This window comes from Suncus etruscus, chromosome 3, assembly GCF_024139225.1.
Source record: "Suncus etruscus isolate mSunEtr1 chromosome 3, mSunEtr1.pri.cur, whole genome shotgun sequence".
Lineage (NCBI taxonomy): Eukaryota > Metazoa > Chordata > Mammalia > Eulipotyphla > Soricidae > Suncus > Suncus etruscus.
Window position 1 is genome coordinate 143,771,676 of NC_064850.1, and position 16,298 is coordinate 143,787,973.

At 40.2% G+C, this 16,298-nt stretch overlaps 1 protein-coding gene and 1 pseudogene across 1 annotated transcript in view; both read right to left on the reverse strand.

Annotated features, from left to right (window-relative positions):
- Window positions 1-16,298, reverse strand: part of MIB1 (MIB E3 ubiquitin protein ligase 1) — a 130,738-nt gene that overhangs the window by 105,878 nt on the left and 8,562 nt on the right. Inside the window, exons 2-3 of the mRNA XM_049769999.1 lie at window positions 3,622-3,793; window positions 991-1,120 (exon numbers count right to left, since the gene is read on the reverse strand). Coding sequence (XP_049625956.1) covers window positions 991-1,120; window positions 3,622-3,793 — 302 coding nt within the window. The remainder of the gene's footprint in view (window positions 1-990; window positions 1,121-3,621; window positions 3,794-16,298) is intronic.
- LOC126004883 (uncharacterized) lies at window positions 11,496-11,589 on the reverse strand (annotated as a pseudogene).

Below are 16,298 nucleotides of genomic sequence, written 5' to 3' on the forward strand. Positions count from 1 at the left end.
CCAACAGCAGCAACTCAAGAGAAAAAGCTTCCTAATGTGCCAGAAATTCTGACGAAAAAGCAAAAGAATTTGCAGAGCTGAAGATGAAGTGCTCAAAAAATAAGTTTGCCCAAAAGATGGTTCAAAAGGCATCTGATCTAGGAGGAAACTGATCTACAAAAAAGCTAAGCATTATCATAAGAAGTATAGACAGAGGGGCCGAAGCAATGGCACAAGCAGTAAGGTGTCTGCCTTGCGCGTGCTAGCCTAGAATGGACCCCGGCATCGCATATGGTCCCTCAAGCCAGGAGCAATTTCTGAGCACATAGCCAGGAATAACCCATGAGCATCACTGGGTGTGGCTGAAAAACCAAAAAATAGAAGTGTAGGCAGATGTATACGACAGAGATTTGTATAGCTAGGATAGAAGGGAAAGGTGGTAACTTTTACAATTCCTGTTAACCCAAACTGGCTTTTGTCATCAGGACCAGAGGTATCAATAGTGTAAGCTCCAAGGAATTAAAAGGTGCTACCAGATCTTCAAAGACCCCTTTGTTACGACTCTACAAAGCTTGAAATAACATGCTAAGTCCTATATAGTATGGGGGTGGGGAGGGTGCCCAAATCCCATGTCAGTAAATGAATTTCTCTGAATGCATGGTTATAGAAAACTCCACCAAGTAATGACTTGCCTTAACAGATGCACTGACTGTACAATCTTGATAAATACTGCATTAACTGGAAGATCTGATTAATGCGATTTATACTGTTGGAAAATACTTCAAAGAGGCAATTTCCTCTGGCCCTTTAAATTATCTTCTTCCCCAGGGAAGGATAAAGAAAAAGACCACCTATTTTGTAGAAGATGGAGATTCTGGCAACAGAAAAGTCTAGATCAACCAGCTGATTCAATGGATGAACATATGTTAGTACCTAACATATTTTTGTTTTTGTAATCTGGTCAGTTAATAAACTGTTTTCAAATTGGGGAAAAGAAAAGATAAAAATTACCTTTCCTCTACGCCCATTTCCTCCATCCTGATCTTCCCACTGCCAGTCCACTCCTCGTACCACTCTGGCACCTGCAAAGATCCCTCTGGCTGTAATCTTCTTAGATTTTCTACGAGACTCTAACAAAACCCTAAAAATAATTTATTTATAAAATTATATAAAAATAAGCAGCAGTAAATTTTTTATTTGAAATTATTAACATAAAATTAGCGTAATGATTTGTTATTTATATATAGTGGGAAATTACCATCACAATACATCTATTAAATCATCTATCAATCTTAATTGCTGTTAAAAACTTTTTTTATAGGGGCTGAAGCAATAGCACAGCAGGCATCACTTGACTTACATGTGGTCACCCAAATTCAATCCCTGAGCACAAAGGCAGGAGTAAGCACCAAGTACTGCCAGGTGTGGTCCAAAAATAATTTTCCCCCTTGGGCTGGAGATATATATAGCAGGTAGGATGCTTGTCTTGCATGCAGCCAACCCAGGTTCAATCCCGAGTATCCCTCATGGCCATCAAAGCACCACCCAGAGTAATTCCTGAGAGCAGAACCAGGAGTTAACCCTAAGTATCACCAGGTGTGATGCCAAAACCCAAAAATAAATAAAAGTAAGGAGCCTGTGGGGGTGGGGGGGAGTGAGGTGGCGCTAGAGGTAAGGTGTCTGTCTTACAAGCACTAGCCAAGGAAAGACAGGTTCGATCCCCTGGCGTCCCATATGGTCCCCCCCAAACCAGGGACCATTTCTGAGCACTTAGCCAGGAGTAACCCCTGAGCATCAAACGGGTGTGGCCCGAAAAATAAAAAGTAAGGAGCCGGAGCAGTGGCGCATCAGTAAGGTATTTGTGCCTTGCACGCGGCTGACCCAGGATGGACCTCAGTTCAATCCTCCAGCATTCCATATGGTCTCCCAAGCCAGAAACCTTTTCTGAGCGCATAGCCAGGAGTAACTCCTGAGCGTCACTAGGTATGGCCCCAAAACAAAGCAAAACAAAAAGAAAAGTAAATAATTAAAAAATGTTTTTTATGGTGACTTTCAAAATCCACTATAAGTAACTTTCAAACATGCAGTAATTTTATTAATTATTAATTTTATTTATGGGGCCGAAGCAACAGCACAGCTGGTAGGGCATTTTGCCTTGCATGTGGCCAACAGGGTTCAATCCCTGGCATCCCAATTGGTCCCCAGTGCAATGCCAGGAGTGATTCTTGAGTGCAGAACCAGGAGTAACCATTGAGCATCAACCAATGGCCAAAAACACAAAAATAAAATAAACAAAACCTCTATAGACACTATGTTGTACTTACCTCCCAATAAATTTTTAAAATGGAAGTTTGTGCTTTTAACTACCACCAACCACTGTGTGCAAACCCTGTCTATGACAACCACCACACTGGTCTCTGATTCTAGAAATCAGAGTTTTGGGTAGATTGCCACAAATAAATATAAGCCCAATATTAACAGTGCTTAGATGAATGGGTGATTTTTATAAAGTATTAACTTTTAGATTAGAGCACTGAATATGACAAGTAAAATGCATTCATTGCAGCCTGGAATTAAACTACACTAAGCCTCCAAAACATCAGATACTTAAGAGAAAACTATAAACCTTGAAAAAGAAACTGTAATCAACTACCTAAATCAGCTTGAGTCTCCAAAGCTATCTATCCCCTTTTACTTACTCTTTTCCTCATCCTTTTCATTAGCTAAACTTTAAAAGTTTAGGGGGCCAGAAGATAGTATGCCTGCTTTGCATACAGTCAATCCAGGTTCATCACTGGAACCATGTATGTTTCCCCAAGCCCAACCAGTACTGATCCCAGAACAGAGCCACAAGCAAGCCCAGAGTACAACCAGATGTTGTCCCCTCCTCAAAAAAATAAAGTTTAAGTTTATTATTTTGTTTTAACTTTTTCATGCGATCTTGCATTTCTAGGATGTCTTCTTTAAGTCCTGGCTTTAAGAATGGTAAACAAAACACAAATTAGTAATTGGTTTGAACTACTCAATTAGTAAGTGGCAAGACCAGCACATAAACCAAGACATGTTAATACCAAAGTCCACATTTTTTTTGTTTTTGTGTTTAGGCCACATCCAGCAGGGCTCAGGAATCTGCTTCTGTGCTCAGGAATCACACCTGGCAGGCTCAGGGGAACATAGGGGATGCCAAGAATCGAAACCAAGTCTTCCAAACATAAAGCAAACACCCTATTCACTGTACTATATAGCTCGAGACCCCAAAGCCCACTTTTTTAATACTTTTACTGCCTAGATTCTTGTTACCATCCACTATTCATATCTATGTGAGAAGACTCAAATGATCTAAATTTCTGTATCCATTTCCAATTAATATTCCTTTCTCTTTGCTCCTAAATACTTAATATTTATTTCAACATACAATCTAAAACATCAATAATCAGTTCATCAAATAATTTTTTTTTTTTTTTGGTTTTTAGGTCACAGTCAGTGGCGCGCAGGGGCTACTCCTAGCTCTGCACTCAGAAATCACTCCTGGCGACGAACTTGGGTTCAATTCCCAGTATCCCATTTTTAGGATTAATTAGTATTAAAAAAATTGAACACAAACAAGAAATTGTGAGTAAAGAAAAAAATTATATCTCTTACCGCTCACTTCCTGGTGTAGTAATTCGGTAAAAGCGATGCCTTAAGTGATGTTTATCTCCATGATAACAAACTGTGCACAAATCATAATTTGTACACTCTGCACATTTCCAACGAATGCCAATGATCGGTTGCTGGCGGCAGGTATCACACATGGTTCCATCATGTTTGATGCCTATAAAAACAGGATATACACTCACATTAATTTTAAGTATCATTTACTTGAATGTTACTTTCTGGGGGTAAGGGAAGAACTATGAATATAGCATTTGAGAGCCAGAGACAGTATAGCGGTGAGGCACTTGCCTTGCATGAGGTTGAGATGAGTTAGATCCTCAGCATCCCACATGGGTACCCAGAGCCCACCAGGAATAATTCCCAAGTACAGAGCCAGCTTGGGTATGACACAAAAACAAATACAGCACTTTATAAAGCCTTTCAATTAAATAGGAAAGAATATTCTAAACATTCCACATATAGTCAGATTTTGTGTCAAATTAGTTTGCCCATTTTCTAGCCTTTTTGGATTATGTAATTTGGGGGGCGAGTTGGGTCACACCTGGCAGCGCTCAGGGGCCACTACTGGCTCTACGCTCAGAAATCACTCCTGGCAGGCTCAGGGGACCATATGGGATGCCAGGATTCGAACCACCGTCCTTCTGCATGCAAAGCAAACGCCTTACCTTCATGCTCTCTCTCTGGCCCCAGATTATGTGTTTATTTTTAAATGAAAACTAGGCTCAATGCAAAGAAATGATAAATCATTCCTTTCACACCCAAGCTGATGTTTCAGATCCTGAACAGTTGAAATGCATTTGAGAAATTTCAACCTATTCCTCAAGTAGACATTCACTATAAGTAGGTTTAATCTCATGGAAACATGGAGAGTATTAATAAAATTAAGCACTTATCCCTGGTGTTAAAAACTTTTTACCCATAAACAATAAACTTCAGAAAATGATTAGCAAGCAAGTTACCAAGTTTATGGGGAAAAAGATGATACAACTGATAATAAATAGGTTCACAATATATGGAAGACAGGGGCCGGAGCGGTGGCACTGCGGTAGGACTTTAGCCTTGCATGCGGCTGACCTGGAACAGACCTTGGTTCGATACCCGGCGTCCCATATGGTCCCCCAAGCCATAGATCACATAGGCAGGAGTTACCCCTGAACATCACAGGGTGTGGCCCAAAAACAAAAAAATAAAATATATGGAGACAAATTTTTTTTTCCTTTTATTTTGTTTTTTGTTGGGCTTTTTTTTGGGGGGGGTCACACCTGGCAGCACTCAGGAGTTACTCCTGGCTTTGCACTCAGAAGTCGCTCTTGACAGGCTCGGGAACCATATGGGATGCCAGGACTCGAACCGGGATTCGTCCTGTGTTGGCCACGTGCAAGGCAAACACCTAACCGCTGTGTTACTGCTCCATCCTCCACAAGACAAATATTTTCGATTGTAAACTGATAAATTATTTTCTTTCCTGGGGCCGGAGAGATTACACGCAGAAGGTAGGTGGTTCAAATCCCAACATCCCATATGGTCCCCCGTGCCTGCCAGGAGCGATAGAGCCAGGAGTAACCCCTGAGCGCTGTCGGGTGTGACCCAAAAACCAAAAAAAAAAAAAAAAAGTATTTTCTTTCCTATTATATGTTCCCAAAAATTCACACTGATGCATAATGATACTAGGAATATGAAGAGGAAGATATAGAGAGCTAGTTCTCTCTTTGTCTCAATATGAAGAGGGAAGAAATCTCTCTCACCTCTCTCACTCTTACACACACACACACACACACATACACATACACGCACACGCACACACACGCATGGCCCGCCGCCAACCCTTGGTCCCATAAGACTCATTAAGTTGCTAGCTGCAAACCAGGAAGACAGTCTATCCAGGAACTTAAGCTGGTTTCTTTCTTTTTTTTAATTTTTTTATTTAAACAAATTTATTACATACATGATTGTGTTTGGGTTTCAGTCATATAAAGAACATCACCCATCACCATTGCAACATTCTCATCACCAATGTCCCAAATCTTCCTCCTCCCCACCCAACCCCCGCCTGTACTCTAGAGAGGCTTTCTATTTCCCTCGTACATTCTCATTATTAGGATAGTTCGAAACTTAGTTATTTCTCTAACTAAACTCATCCCTGTTTGTGGTGAGCTTCATGAGGTGACCTGTAACTTCCAGCTCTTTTCTCTTTTGTGTCTGAAAGTTATTATTGCAAGAATGTCTTTCATTTTTCTTAAAACCCATAGACCACTCTGCGTCTTTCTCACTCTGACATATTTCACTCAGCATAATAGATTCCATGTACATCCATGTATAGGAAATTTCATGACTTCATCTCTCCTGACAGCTGCATAATATTCCATTGTGTATATGTACCACAGTTTCTTTAGCCATTCATCTGTTGAAGGGTATCTTGGCTGTTTCCAGAGTCTTGCTATGGTAAATAATGCTGCAATGAATATAGGTGTAAGAAAGGGATTTTTGTACTGTATTTTTGTGTTCCTAGGGTATATTCCCAGGAGTGGTATAGCTGGGTCGTATGGGAGCTCGATTTCCACTTTTTAGAGGAAGCTCCTTATTCCTTTCCATAAAGGTTGAACTAGACAGCATTCCCACCAGCAGTGGATAAGAGTTCCTTTCTCTCCACATCCCCGCCAACACTGCTTGTTCTCATTCTTTGTGATGTGTGCCAATCTCTGGGATGTGAGGAGGTACCTCATAGTTGTTTTGATTTGCATCTCCCTGATGATTAGTGATGTGGAGCATTTTTTCATGTGTCTTTTGGCCATTTGTATTTCTTCTTTGTCAAAGTATCTGTCCATTTCTTCTCCCCATTTTTTGATGGGATTAGATGTTTTTTTTTTCTTGTAAATTTCTATCAGTGCCTTGTATATTTTGGAGATTAGCCCCCTTGGCACTATGATCTATCCCAGTCTCCAAAACTATAAGAAATAAATTCTTGTTGTTTAAATCCTACCTGTTTATAAAAAGCCCCTCACCACCCTCAATCTCCCCAGAAACTGTGGGTGGCCCACCCAATAATATGCTGTTAAATGTGCAGTACTTCAAATGAGTTGATGAAAGGCAGAGGAAAATGTATCCAAAACCAGGAATATAATTTAGTGGTAGAACACATCCAGGAAAGCATAAAAAGGGGAAAGATCCAGTTTATACTACCACTAAAAAAAAAGTAAGTCCAGTTTTCAACTATTTTCAACAAATGACAACAGTAACAATGTTCATGAATTGTTTTTCTTGGGTTTTTTTTTTTTTTTTTTTTTTTTGGTTTGGGGGCCACACCCAGTGCTGCTCAGGGATTACTCTTGGCTTTGCACTCAAAAATTACTCCTGGCAGCTCAGGGGACCAAATGGCATGCCAAGGATTTATGAGTTCTTACTTGAAGTATAGGTTTCTTTTAAATGAATCATTTAAATACCAAGATAACTAATTTAAAAAACTAACTTCCACAATTCATGGCTTTAAAGAATACCTAAGAAAAGCTATTGAGGGGCTGGGCGGTGGCGCTAAAGGTAAGGTGCGCCTGCCTTGCCTGTGCTAGCCTTGGACGGACCGCGGTTCGATTCCCCCGGTGTCCCATATGGTACCCCAAGCCAAGAGCAACTTCTGAGCGCATAGCCAGGAGTAACCCCTGAGCGTTACCGGGTGTGGCCCAAAAACCAAAAAAAAAAAAGAAAAGCTATTGACTAACACACAAAAGCATACCCAAAACCTTTCAAGTCCCACAGATCAAACGCCAACCAAGCTACTGAACAGCTGTGAAACAAATTAACGCTGGGCAAAGTAAAAGAGCAATCCACTCCTTAACCAGCAGTATTACAGCACTTTAAGGAGAATTCAATTAGTTGATGTTACAACAAAACTTGATATTTAAAGAAAAACATAAAGCGTGATTAAAAAAGCAATAAAAAAGACAAGATTAATGCTCAAAATATTCATTCTCTAATTCATTCTCATCTAAAAATGGCTTCCCAGTAATCTTACTTAATTCCCTAAACCTTAGTGCTTTGTCTCTTTCCTATAGAATACCATTTTTACCCAAGAGAGTTAATGCTCTTTCCCATTACTAGGCTTTATAAAGACATCTGCCACCATTAAATGAACCACCTGATGTTAGCTTTTTATTCATTCTACTAATAATCAAATGACCATCTGCTCAGTTTTAATGATACTCTGCCTACATTTAATAACTCAAAAAATTTATAACACTTAAGTCTTTTTGTTTAAAAATAATTAAGGCCATGGGGCCAGAGAGATAGCATAGAGGTAAGGAGTTTGCCTTTCATGCAGAAGGACGGTGGTTCAAATCCCAGCATCCCATATGGTCCCCTGTGCCTGCCAGGGACGATTTCTGAGCATAGAGTCAGGAGTAACCCCTGAGTGCTGCCGGGTGTGACCAAAAAAAAAAAAAAAAAACAAAAAAAAAAAAAACAGGGCCCGGAGAGATAGCACAGCGGCGGCGTTTGCCTTGCAAGCAGCCGATCCAGGACCAAAGGTGGTTGGTTCAAATCCCGGTGTCCCATATGGTCCCCCGTGCCTGCCAGGAGCTATTTCTGAGCAGCCAGCCAGGAGTCACCCCTGAGCAACGCCGGGTGTGGCCCAAAAACCAAACACACACACACACACACACACACACACACACACACACACACACACACACACACAAAATTTAAGGCCAGGGGCCAGAACAATAATACTCATAGGTAAAATTGGCCTTGCACACAGCAAACCCAGATTCAGTACCCTGCTACCCATACATATCACCAAACCCAGCCAGAATCAATACCTAAGTACAGACAGAGCCAGGAGTTAGCTTTGAGTACCACCAAGTGGGCCCCAACTCCACATCAAAAAAAAAAAAAAAAAAAGAAGTATAAAGGCTACAGAAATAATACACGACTTGCCTGTATTAATATAAGGGCTTGCCTTGCAATGAAGCTGACCTTGGTTCAATCCCTGTCAGTGGACTTGTTTCCAGAGTACCACCATGAGTGACCCTAATCACAGAATCAGGAGTAGTCCCTGAACACCACCAGATGTATCCTGAACCCCACCCCACCTCAAAAAAATTGCGAGAATAAGCAAATGAGTCAAAAATCAGTAACCACAATTCATTTTTTTCACAATTCAAGTTTTGAACTTTGAAGCCATGTCTAGTAGAGCTTCAGACTATCCCTGGCTCTGTGTTCAGAAATCTCTGGTGAAAGTGCTTAAAGGATCGTATGCAGTGCCAGGAATCAAACTGAGGTCAATTACAAGCAAAGCAAGCACCTTAACTCCTATCTCTGTGACTCAAATAATGTGGCCAATTACAGTTAAATACCAGATCCTACATATGGAAATACCAGGGGTCACTCTAGAGCACAAACCTGAAATAGGCCCTGAGTCCTAACAGATGTGGCCCAAACCAACTCTTCCACAAAAAACAATTACAAGTATAACAGGCATTTAAATATAGTGACCTAAATAAATATGACTTATGGTATAATACTAATACCATTTAACCAAAAGTATTTACAAGAACTACAGTATTTACAAGAACTACAGAGAGCTATAAAATAAGGGAAGGCATCTTATTCTTCCTAAATCACTAAACTATTTACTAGTTACAAAACTGTCACAAATGGAGGCTAGGAGTGATAGTACAATGGGTAGGGTCCTTGCCCTGCACACGGCTGTCCTAGGTTCAATCCCCAGTATCCCATATGGTTCCCTCAGCACCTCCAAGAATAATATTCTCTGAATCAGGAATAAGCCCTGAGAACAACAAGTATGGTAAAAACAAAAACAAAAAATGTCTCAAGTGTAATTAAAATTCCTAATGAGGATGAGGCCTTTGTGCCCTGCCAGCTGGTATACCCTACATTCCTTACTCTTAAGAAGAATGAAAATAGAATTACTATTACGAATGCTCACCACTATTGGTACTAAGCAGAGTGATTCATACACACTGGATCTAATTCCCAAAATATTGAAGGAAAGATATCATTGCCGCATATTAAATTAAAATTAGAGATATCACTTGCCTGATGTTCTTAAACTGGAACGCTCAAACCCTGGTGGGTCTGAGCTGGACTCTCAAAATCTTCAACCTAGCAAAATTTTATCCTTACTGATCTTACTGGAAGATTAATTATAGATATAGAGCATCATGATCCCCTTCAACTTGCTGTATTTATATATGTAAGTTATCGAGTAATGCATTAGAGTGCTTGCCTTGCAAAGCCAACTGGGGTTCAATATCCAGCATCTCACATGATCCCCCAAGCACCACTAGGAATAACCCCTGAGTCAGGAGTAACCTCTGAGCATCACTAGGTGTGATTCCAAAAATCAAAAACAAGGGGCCAGCGAGGTGGCGCTAGAGGTAAGTGCCTTGCAAGCGCTAGCCAAGGATCAGGACCACGGTTTGATCCCCTGGTGTCCCTTATGGTCCCCCCCAAGCCAGGGGCAATTTCTGAGCGCTTAGCCAGGAATAACCCCTGAGCATCAAACGGGTGTGGCCCGAAAAAACAAAAACAAAAAAAAAATCAAAAACAAAAGAGTCATCAAGGACAGGAGGTATAGTAGAGAGAGTAGAGTGCTTACCTTGCATACAATCAACACAGATTAGATCCCTGGCATCCCCTATAATACCCTCAAGACCTGCCAGTAGTCCCTGAGCAGAGCCAGGAGTAAGCCCTGAGCATTGACAGGTATGGCCCAAAATCCAAACACATTCTCAGTCTCATTCTCATTCTCATTTTCTTTCTTTTTTCTTTCTTTCTTTCTTTCTTTCTTTCTTTCTTTCTTTCTTTCTTTCTTTCTTTCTTTCTTTTTCTTTCTTTCTTTCTTTCTCTCTCTCTCTTTCTTTCTTTCTCTCTTTCTTTTTCTTTCTTTCTCTCTCTCTCTTTCTTTCTCTCTTTCTTTCTTTTCTTTCTCTCTCCCTCCCTCCCTCCCTCCCTCCCTTCCTTCCTTCCTTCCTTCCTTCTTCCTTCCTTCCTTCCTTCCTTCCTTCCTTCCTTCCTTCCTTCCTTCCTTCCTTCTTTCTTTCTTTCTTTGCCATATTTTTTTATAAGATGCACTCTTTTCCCCAAAAAGTGTGTCTTATGGAGCAAATGCTGCCAGGAGCTCAAGCCTGAGTGTAGGAGAATATCTGAAAACTACGTGTGTTATGGTCAGGTGCATCTTACTGAGCACAGATTACGGTATGTATGTTTAGCACTTATTACAAAGGGTTGACATTAAGGAGATCAAACAAATTTTATTTTGCTTTAGACTATACCCAATGCTCAAGGTTTAATCCTGGCTCTGTGCCCAATGATCACACCTGAACAGGGCTCAGGGGACCATATAGGATGCCAAAAGATATGCCACATGCAAGGCAAGCACCTACCCACTGTACTATTGCTAAGATCCCTCAAATAAAATGTTAAATGAGGGCTAGGAAAATAGTTCAAAGTGGCCTAAATTCCACCCCCAAAATGATGTGGTACTCCAAGTGTGTGGAAGTTTGGCCTTGACGTAACTCAGGGGTCTCAAACTCGCGGCCCGCGGGCCACAAACAGCCCTCTGTACAACATTTTGTGGCCCTGCCCTAGAGGAATCTTTTTTTGTTTTGCTTTGTTTTAGTTGTTTGGGTCACACACCCCAGTGTTCAAGGCTTACTACTGACTTTGCACTCAACGTTCACCCCGACTTTGCCTCCTGCGGCCCCTAGGTAAATTGAGTTTGAGACCCCTGAATTGTAACTGAATCCACATAGCACTGAACCAAAACCAAGGATTATAGGGAGTGACCCCAGACACCCTGAGCACTGTGAGAGGAAGTCTCTAATTTTTTTTCTTTTTTTTTTTTTTTAAATATAGAAAGCTTCACGAACTTGCGCAGCGGCCAAGCTAATCTACTCTGTATCGTTCCAATTTTAGTATATGTGCTGCCAAAGCGAGCACAAGAAGTCTCTAATTTTTTATAAGAAGAATTTTAGGGGCCAGAGCAGTAGCTCAGCGATAGGGCGTTCGCCTTGCATGCAGCTGACCTAGGACAAACTGTGGTTCGATCCCCCGGAACCCATATGGTCCCCTAAACCAGGAGCAATTTCTAAGCGCTTAGCCAGGAGTGACCCCTGAGCGTCACCAGGTGTGGCCAAAAAAATAAATAAAAGAGAACACAATTTTCCTCACAATAGCCCTCCCTCCCAACCTGCTTCTACAGAAGACTTTTTTTTTTTCCATTTTTTTCCTTTTAGGCACTGTAGTTTGTAAATACTGTTATTGAAAGAGTACCATATTATCTCTTTACCTTCTTACTGCACCCAGTTCTTGTCTAGATTATGTCATGATGATCCCCTACTCTGTCCTAACTACAATTTCCATCCACCTTTGTGGCAAACCTCCTATCACAGATCAGTACTCTTGGCCCTCCTTTCTAATGCTGTAAAATAAGACTAACTACAACTCAAAACAAAGGTTTCACCCCAACTTCCTCTTCCTGGTAACCTCTTCCTTTGATATATAAAAGCCAACCAAAAAGTACTTTTGTTTCTCTCAAGCTTCCCCCACCTGGTATGGGGAATTGGTTTTAATAAAAAGAGCAGTTCTGGCTTTTGGCAGGCACAGAGCATATGATAAAGAGGCCATGAAGTGAAAAGCAGACTGACTCTGATGAAGCCTTTCCTCACTGGCTTGGTATTTCACCACTGCTACCCTGCTTCATCAGACTCATCCGCTAAGGGGTTGAAAACACAGTCTTCACAACCCATGGATTTTTTCTTTTATGGATTTTTTTTTCATTTATACATATTGCTACTGAGTATTATACTCAGACTGGTTTATATATATACATATATGTATATATACTGCATATGATCATAATTATTCTTTGTCCATCTCTCTCCCTCTAACTCATTTCAATCAGCATGATACTCTCCATGTATAAGCAAAAAAAAAAAAATTTTTTTTTTTGGTTTTTTTTTTTGGTTCACACCCAGCAGTGCTCGGGCTACTACTGGCCCTATGCTCAGAAATCGCCCCCAGCAGGCTCGGGGGACCAACTGGGATGCCAGGATTTGAACCACCATCCTTCTGCATGCAAGGCAAGCGCCTTACCTCCATGCTATCTCTTTGGTCCCTCGTTTTTTATTTTGTTTTTGTGGGGAATTTCAGGACATTGATATATTCTTTGAAAAATGTTAACATATCCTTATAGAAAGTGCATTGAGGGCTGGAGAGATAACACAGTGGTAGGACGTTTGCCTTGCATACAGCTGGACAGACAGTGGTTCGAATCCGGCATCCATATGGTTCCCCAAGCCTGCCAGGAGCGATTTCTGAGCACAGATCTAGGAGTAACCTCTGAGTGCTGCAAGGTGTGATCCCCCCAAAAAAGTGCACTGAATCTGTACAGTGCTTGAGAGAATATAGACATTTTGATATTAACCTTCCCAATTCATGAGAAGAGGGTGTGTTTCCATTTCCTCATGTCCTCTTTTATTTCTTCAAGAGGTAGTTTGTTGTTTTCCTTGAATAGCTCTTACACCTCTTTAGTTAGGCTGATTCTTTAGTACTTGATTTTCTGAGGCACATGTGAATGAGGTTGTTTTTATAAATATTGTTCTCTCATTATTTGCAAATCAGAAAGCCATTCATTTTTTAAATAATTTTGAACTATACAAATATAGTTTCTAGTTTTATGTAGTCTTTAGGATTTTCTAAATAAAGTATATTATCATACACAATTAGCAAAATAAAACAAAGTATATTATCATACAAATTAGCAAAAGCCTGACTTCTTCCTTTCCTATCTGGATGCCCTAGTATCTTTTTCTTGCCCAATTGCTATGGTAAGAACTATACTGAATAGAAATGGTGAGAGTAGGCAACCTTGACTGTGTCTGATTTTAAAGGGAAGGCTTTTCACCACTGAGTATTGTTTGCTGTGAGCTTGTGGTAGGTAAATGACTTCGATTATGTTGAGAAAATTTCCATTTTGTTGAAATTTTTAATAAGGAATGGGAGCTGGTCTTGTCAAATGTTTTCTTTCCATCTATTAATATTTTTAGATCGATATGATTTATTACATTGATTGATTTCCATGTGTTAAAGCATCCTTGCAGGGGTCGGAGAGATAGCATGGAGGGAAGGCGTTTTTGCCTTGCATGCAGAAGGACGGTGGTTTGAATCCTGGCATCCCATATGGTCCCCCAAGCCTGCCAGGAACAAATACTGAGCATAGAGCCAGGAGTAACCCATGAGTGCTGCCAGGTGTGACTCAAAAAACAAAAAACAAAAAAAAAAAAAAATTCTTGCAGGGGCCAAAGTGATAGTACAACAGATACAGCCTTGCAAGTGGCCCACTGGTCTCAATCCCCAGCATCCCATCCCATCTGGTCCACCGAATCTGCCAAGAGTTATTTCTGAGCAAAGAGCAAGATATGCCCCCCCCAAAAAAATAAACCAAAAGAATAAACAAACAAAATATCTTTGCATCTCTAGGATGAATCCCACTTGGTCATGATATATGATATTTTTGATGAATTGTTGGATTCAGTTTGCTACTTTTTTTTTGGAGCGGTTATGAATCAATGTTCATCAGGGTAATTCTCTTTTTTGTATGGTGTGCCTGTCTGCTTTTGGCATCAAAGTGATATTTGCTTTATAAAAACTGAAAGTGATTCTGTTTCTTCAAGGTCCTGTAAGAGCCTGAAAAGGATAACAGTATGTCCTCTTTAAAAATTAAATAAATTCACTTTTGAATCCATCTAGGCCTGGGCTTTGATTTGGGGAAGACTTGATTACAAGTTAAATTTACTCAATAGTGATAGGTCTGTTCAGGTAATCCAAGTCATTTTGATACAGTCTTGGTAGATTATAGGAATCCAAGAATTTATCCATTTCTTCTAGGTTCTCTCATTTTGTGGCATAAATATTCATAAAGTAATCCAATGATCCTTTAAATTTCTGCAGTCTATTGAAACATTGCTGAATGTCTGTTAAGATATCTCCCTTTTCTTTCTTTCTTATTCAATAGGGTTCTCTCTGTCTTGCTAGTGGTTTCTCCATCTTGTTTACTTTTTTCAAAGAACCACTGCTCTTTTTGGATTGCTTTTTTAAATTCCAGTTCACTAATCTCTGCTATGAAATTTATTATTTCTTTTCTTTCCCTGCTTAGTGCATCTTTTTTTTTTAATTTTTAATTTTTAATTATGAGAACAAAGATGCAAAGAAAGAGGACAAGGTAAAGTTACAGCGGAAGGACAATCACCCATAAACAGAATTCTCAGAAGTCCCCTTGCTGTTATCTTAACTTTGAACTTTCAGCCAAAGAACATTAAGATAAATAAACAGAATTCATGTACAATTACTTTATCCCTCAAGTCCCCAGATTGTAATACATTATATTTCTTAGCAGCACACAAAGCAATCTAAAGCCATAAAACTTATGTAATTCCTTAAACATTAAAGGCAGAGTATTTTTTTACATTTCCATGCACATGCATATTAGTTTAAGTTAACCTCAAAAGTTTAAGTGGGTTTTTTTTTTAAGGATTAGAGTCAAAGGAGCACAGTAAAAACGGTGTTAGAGTGGCAATTATTGTTTGCGTAGGCCCACCAAAATATGAGGGACATGGAAAGGAAAAACCTTGGCCTAAATATAAGGAGACCCTACCCCTGAAGTTTCCTGGCATAAGACCAACTCTAGGCTCCAGGCAAGCTAGTTTGTCCAATCCAAGACATTGTCTGTAGTGCCAACACACTTTTATTTTTCACACAGTCTCTGCTGTATCATGTCTCTGGTATCATGTTTCTGTATTAAAAGATCCTGGAATCTGCATATTCTACACTGAAGTCAGGATGTGGAGCGTCCTCTCGTTTCACCTCACAATTAAAGGCCAATGCAGAGAGCCCTGTCCTGTAAGCAGGTCGTCATTGCTAAGTCTTCTCAGTGTTAAGGGAAGTCTATTTTGAGCAGGTAGATGTCAGAGCAGTGGTAGGGTCTTCCCTGGTAGAGGATTGTTTCCAGGTGATGTTATAGATACAGACAAACTTGGATGTTTCGTGGATGGCTTCCCTGATTCAGGGGTGAATGTAGAATGCCCATTCTTCTGAGGCCTGTGCCAGGTCATTATATCAATGTTCAGGTTGTAAGGTCCCACTGCACTACAAGATTTGTGTGTTCCAATCTCTATTAGATAAGATCTTATTTGTATGTATTGTATTTTCCCATTTTAATGTGCCTGTGCAAACAAGGAACAATGCCACGTGGCATTATCAGCGCATAATGGGGCCATAAGAACAAGTCCAACAATCCCCATGACATGGTACAATCATAAGCATTAAACTGGGGGACTCTTTCACCAAAATTCCTTATTGAACAGCTCACAAAGAAAAGATAAAAAGTGGTTAGAATTGTCACTGTATAAGAGAATATTTAGTAAGACATATAGCTGTCAGAGAAAAAACACATAAAATATTCCAAAGACATACGTGTCCATTTTATGTCTTTTGAAATAGTTGGGGTTTGTTAAATCCAATGATCGACTTTGGTCTGTGATTGGGATTGTGCAGTACTGAAGTTAAAAGGGGTAACGTGGGTTACTGATGGTTGGGGGGGGGGAGAGAATTAAGGAGTAAAAATGAGCTTTCTGGGGTGTGCGAAAGGG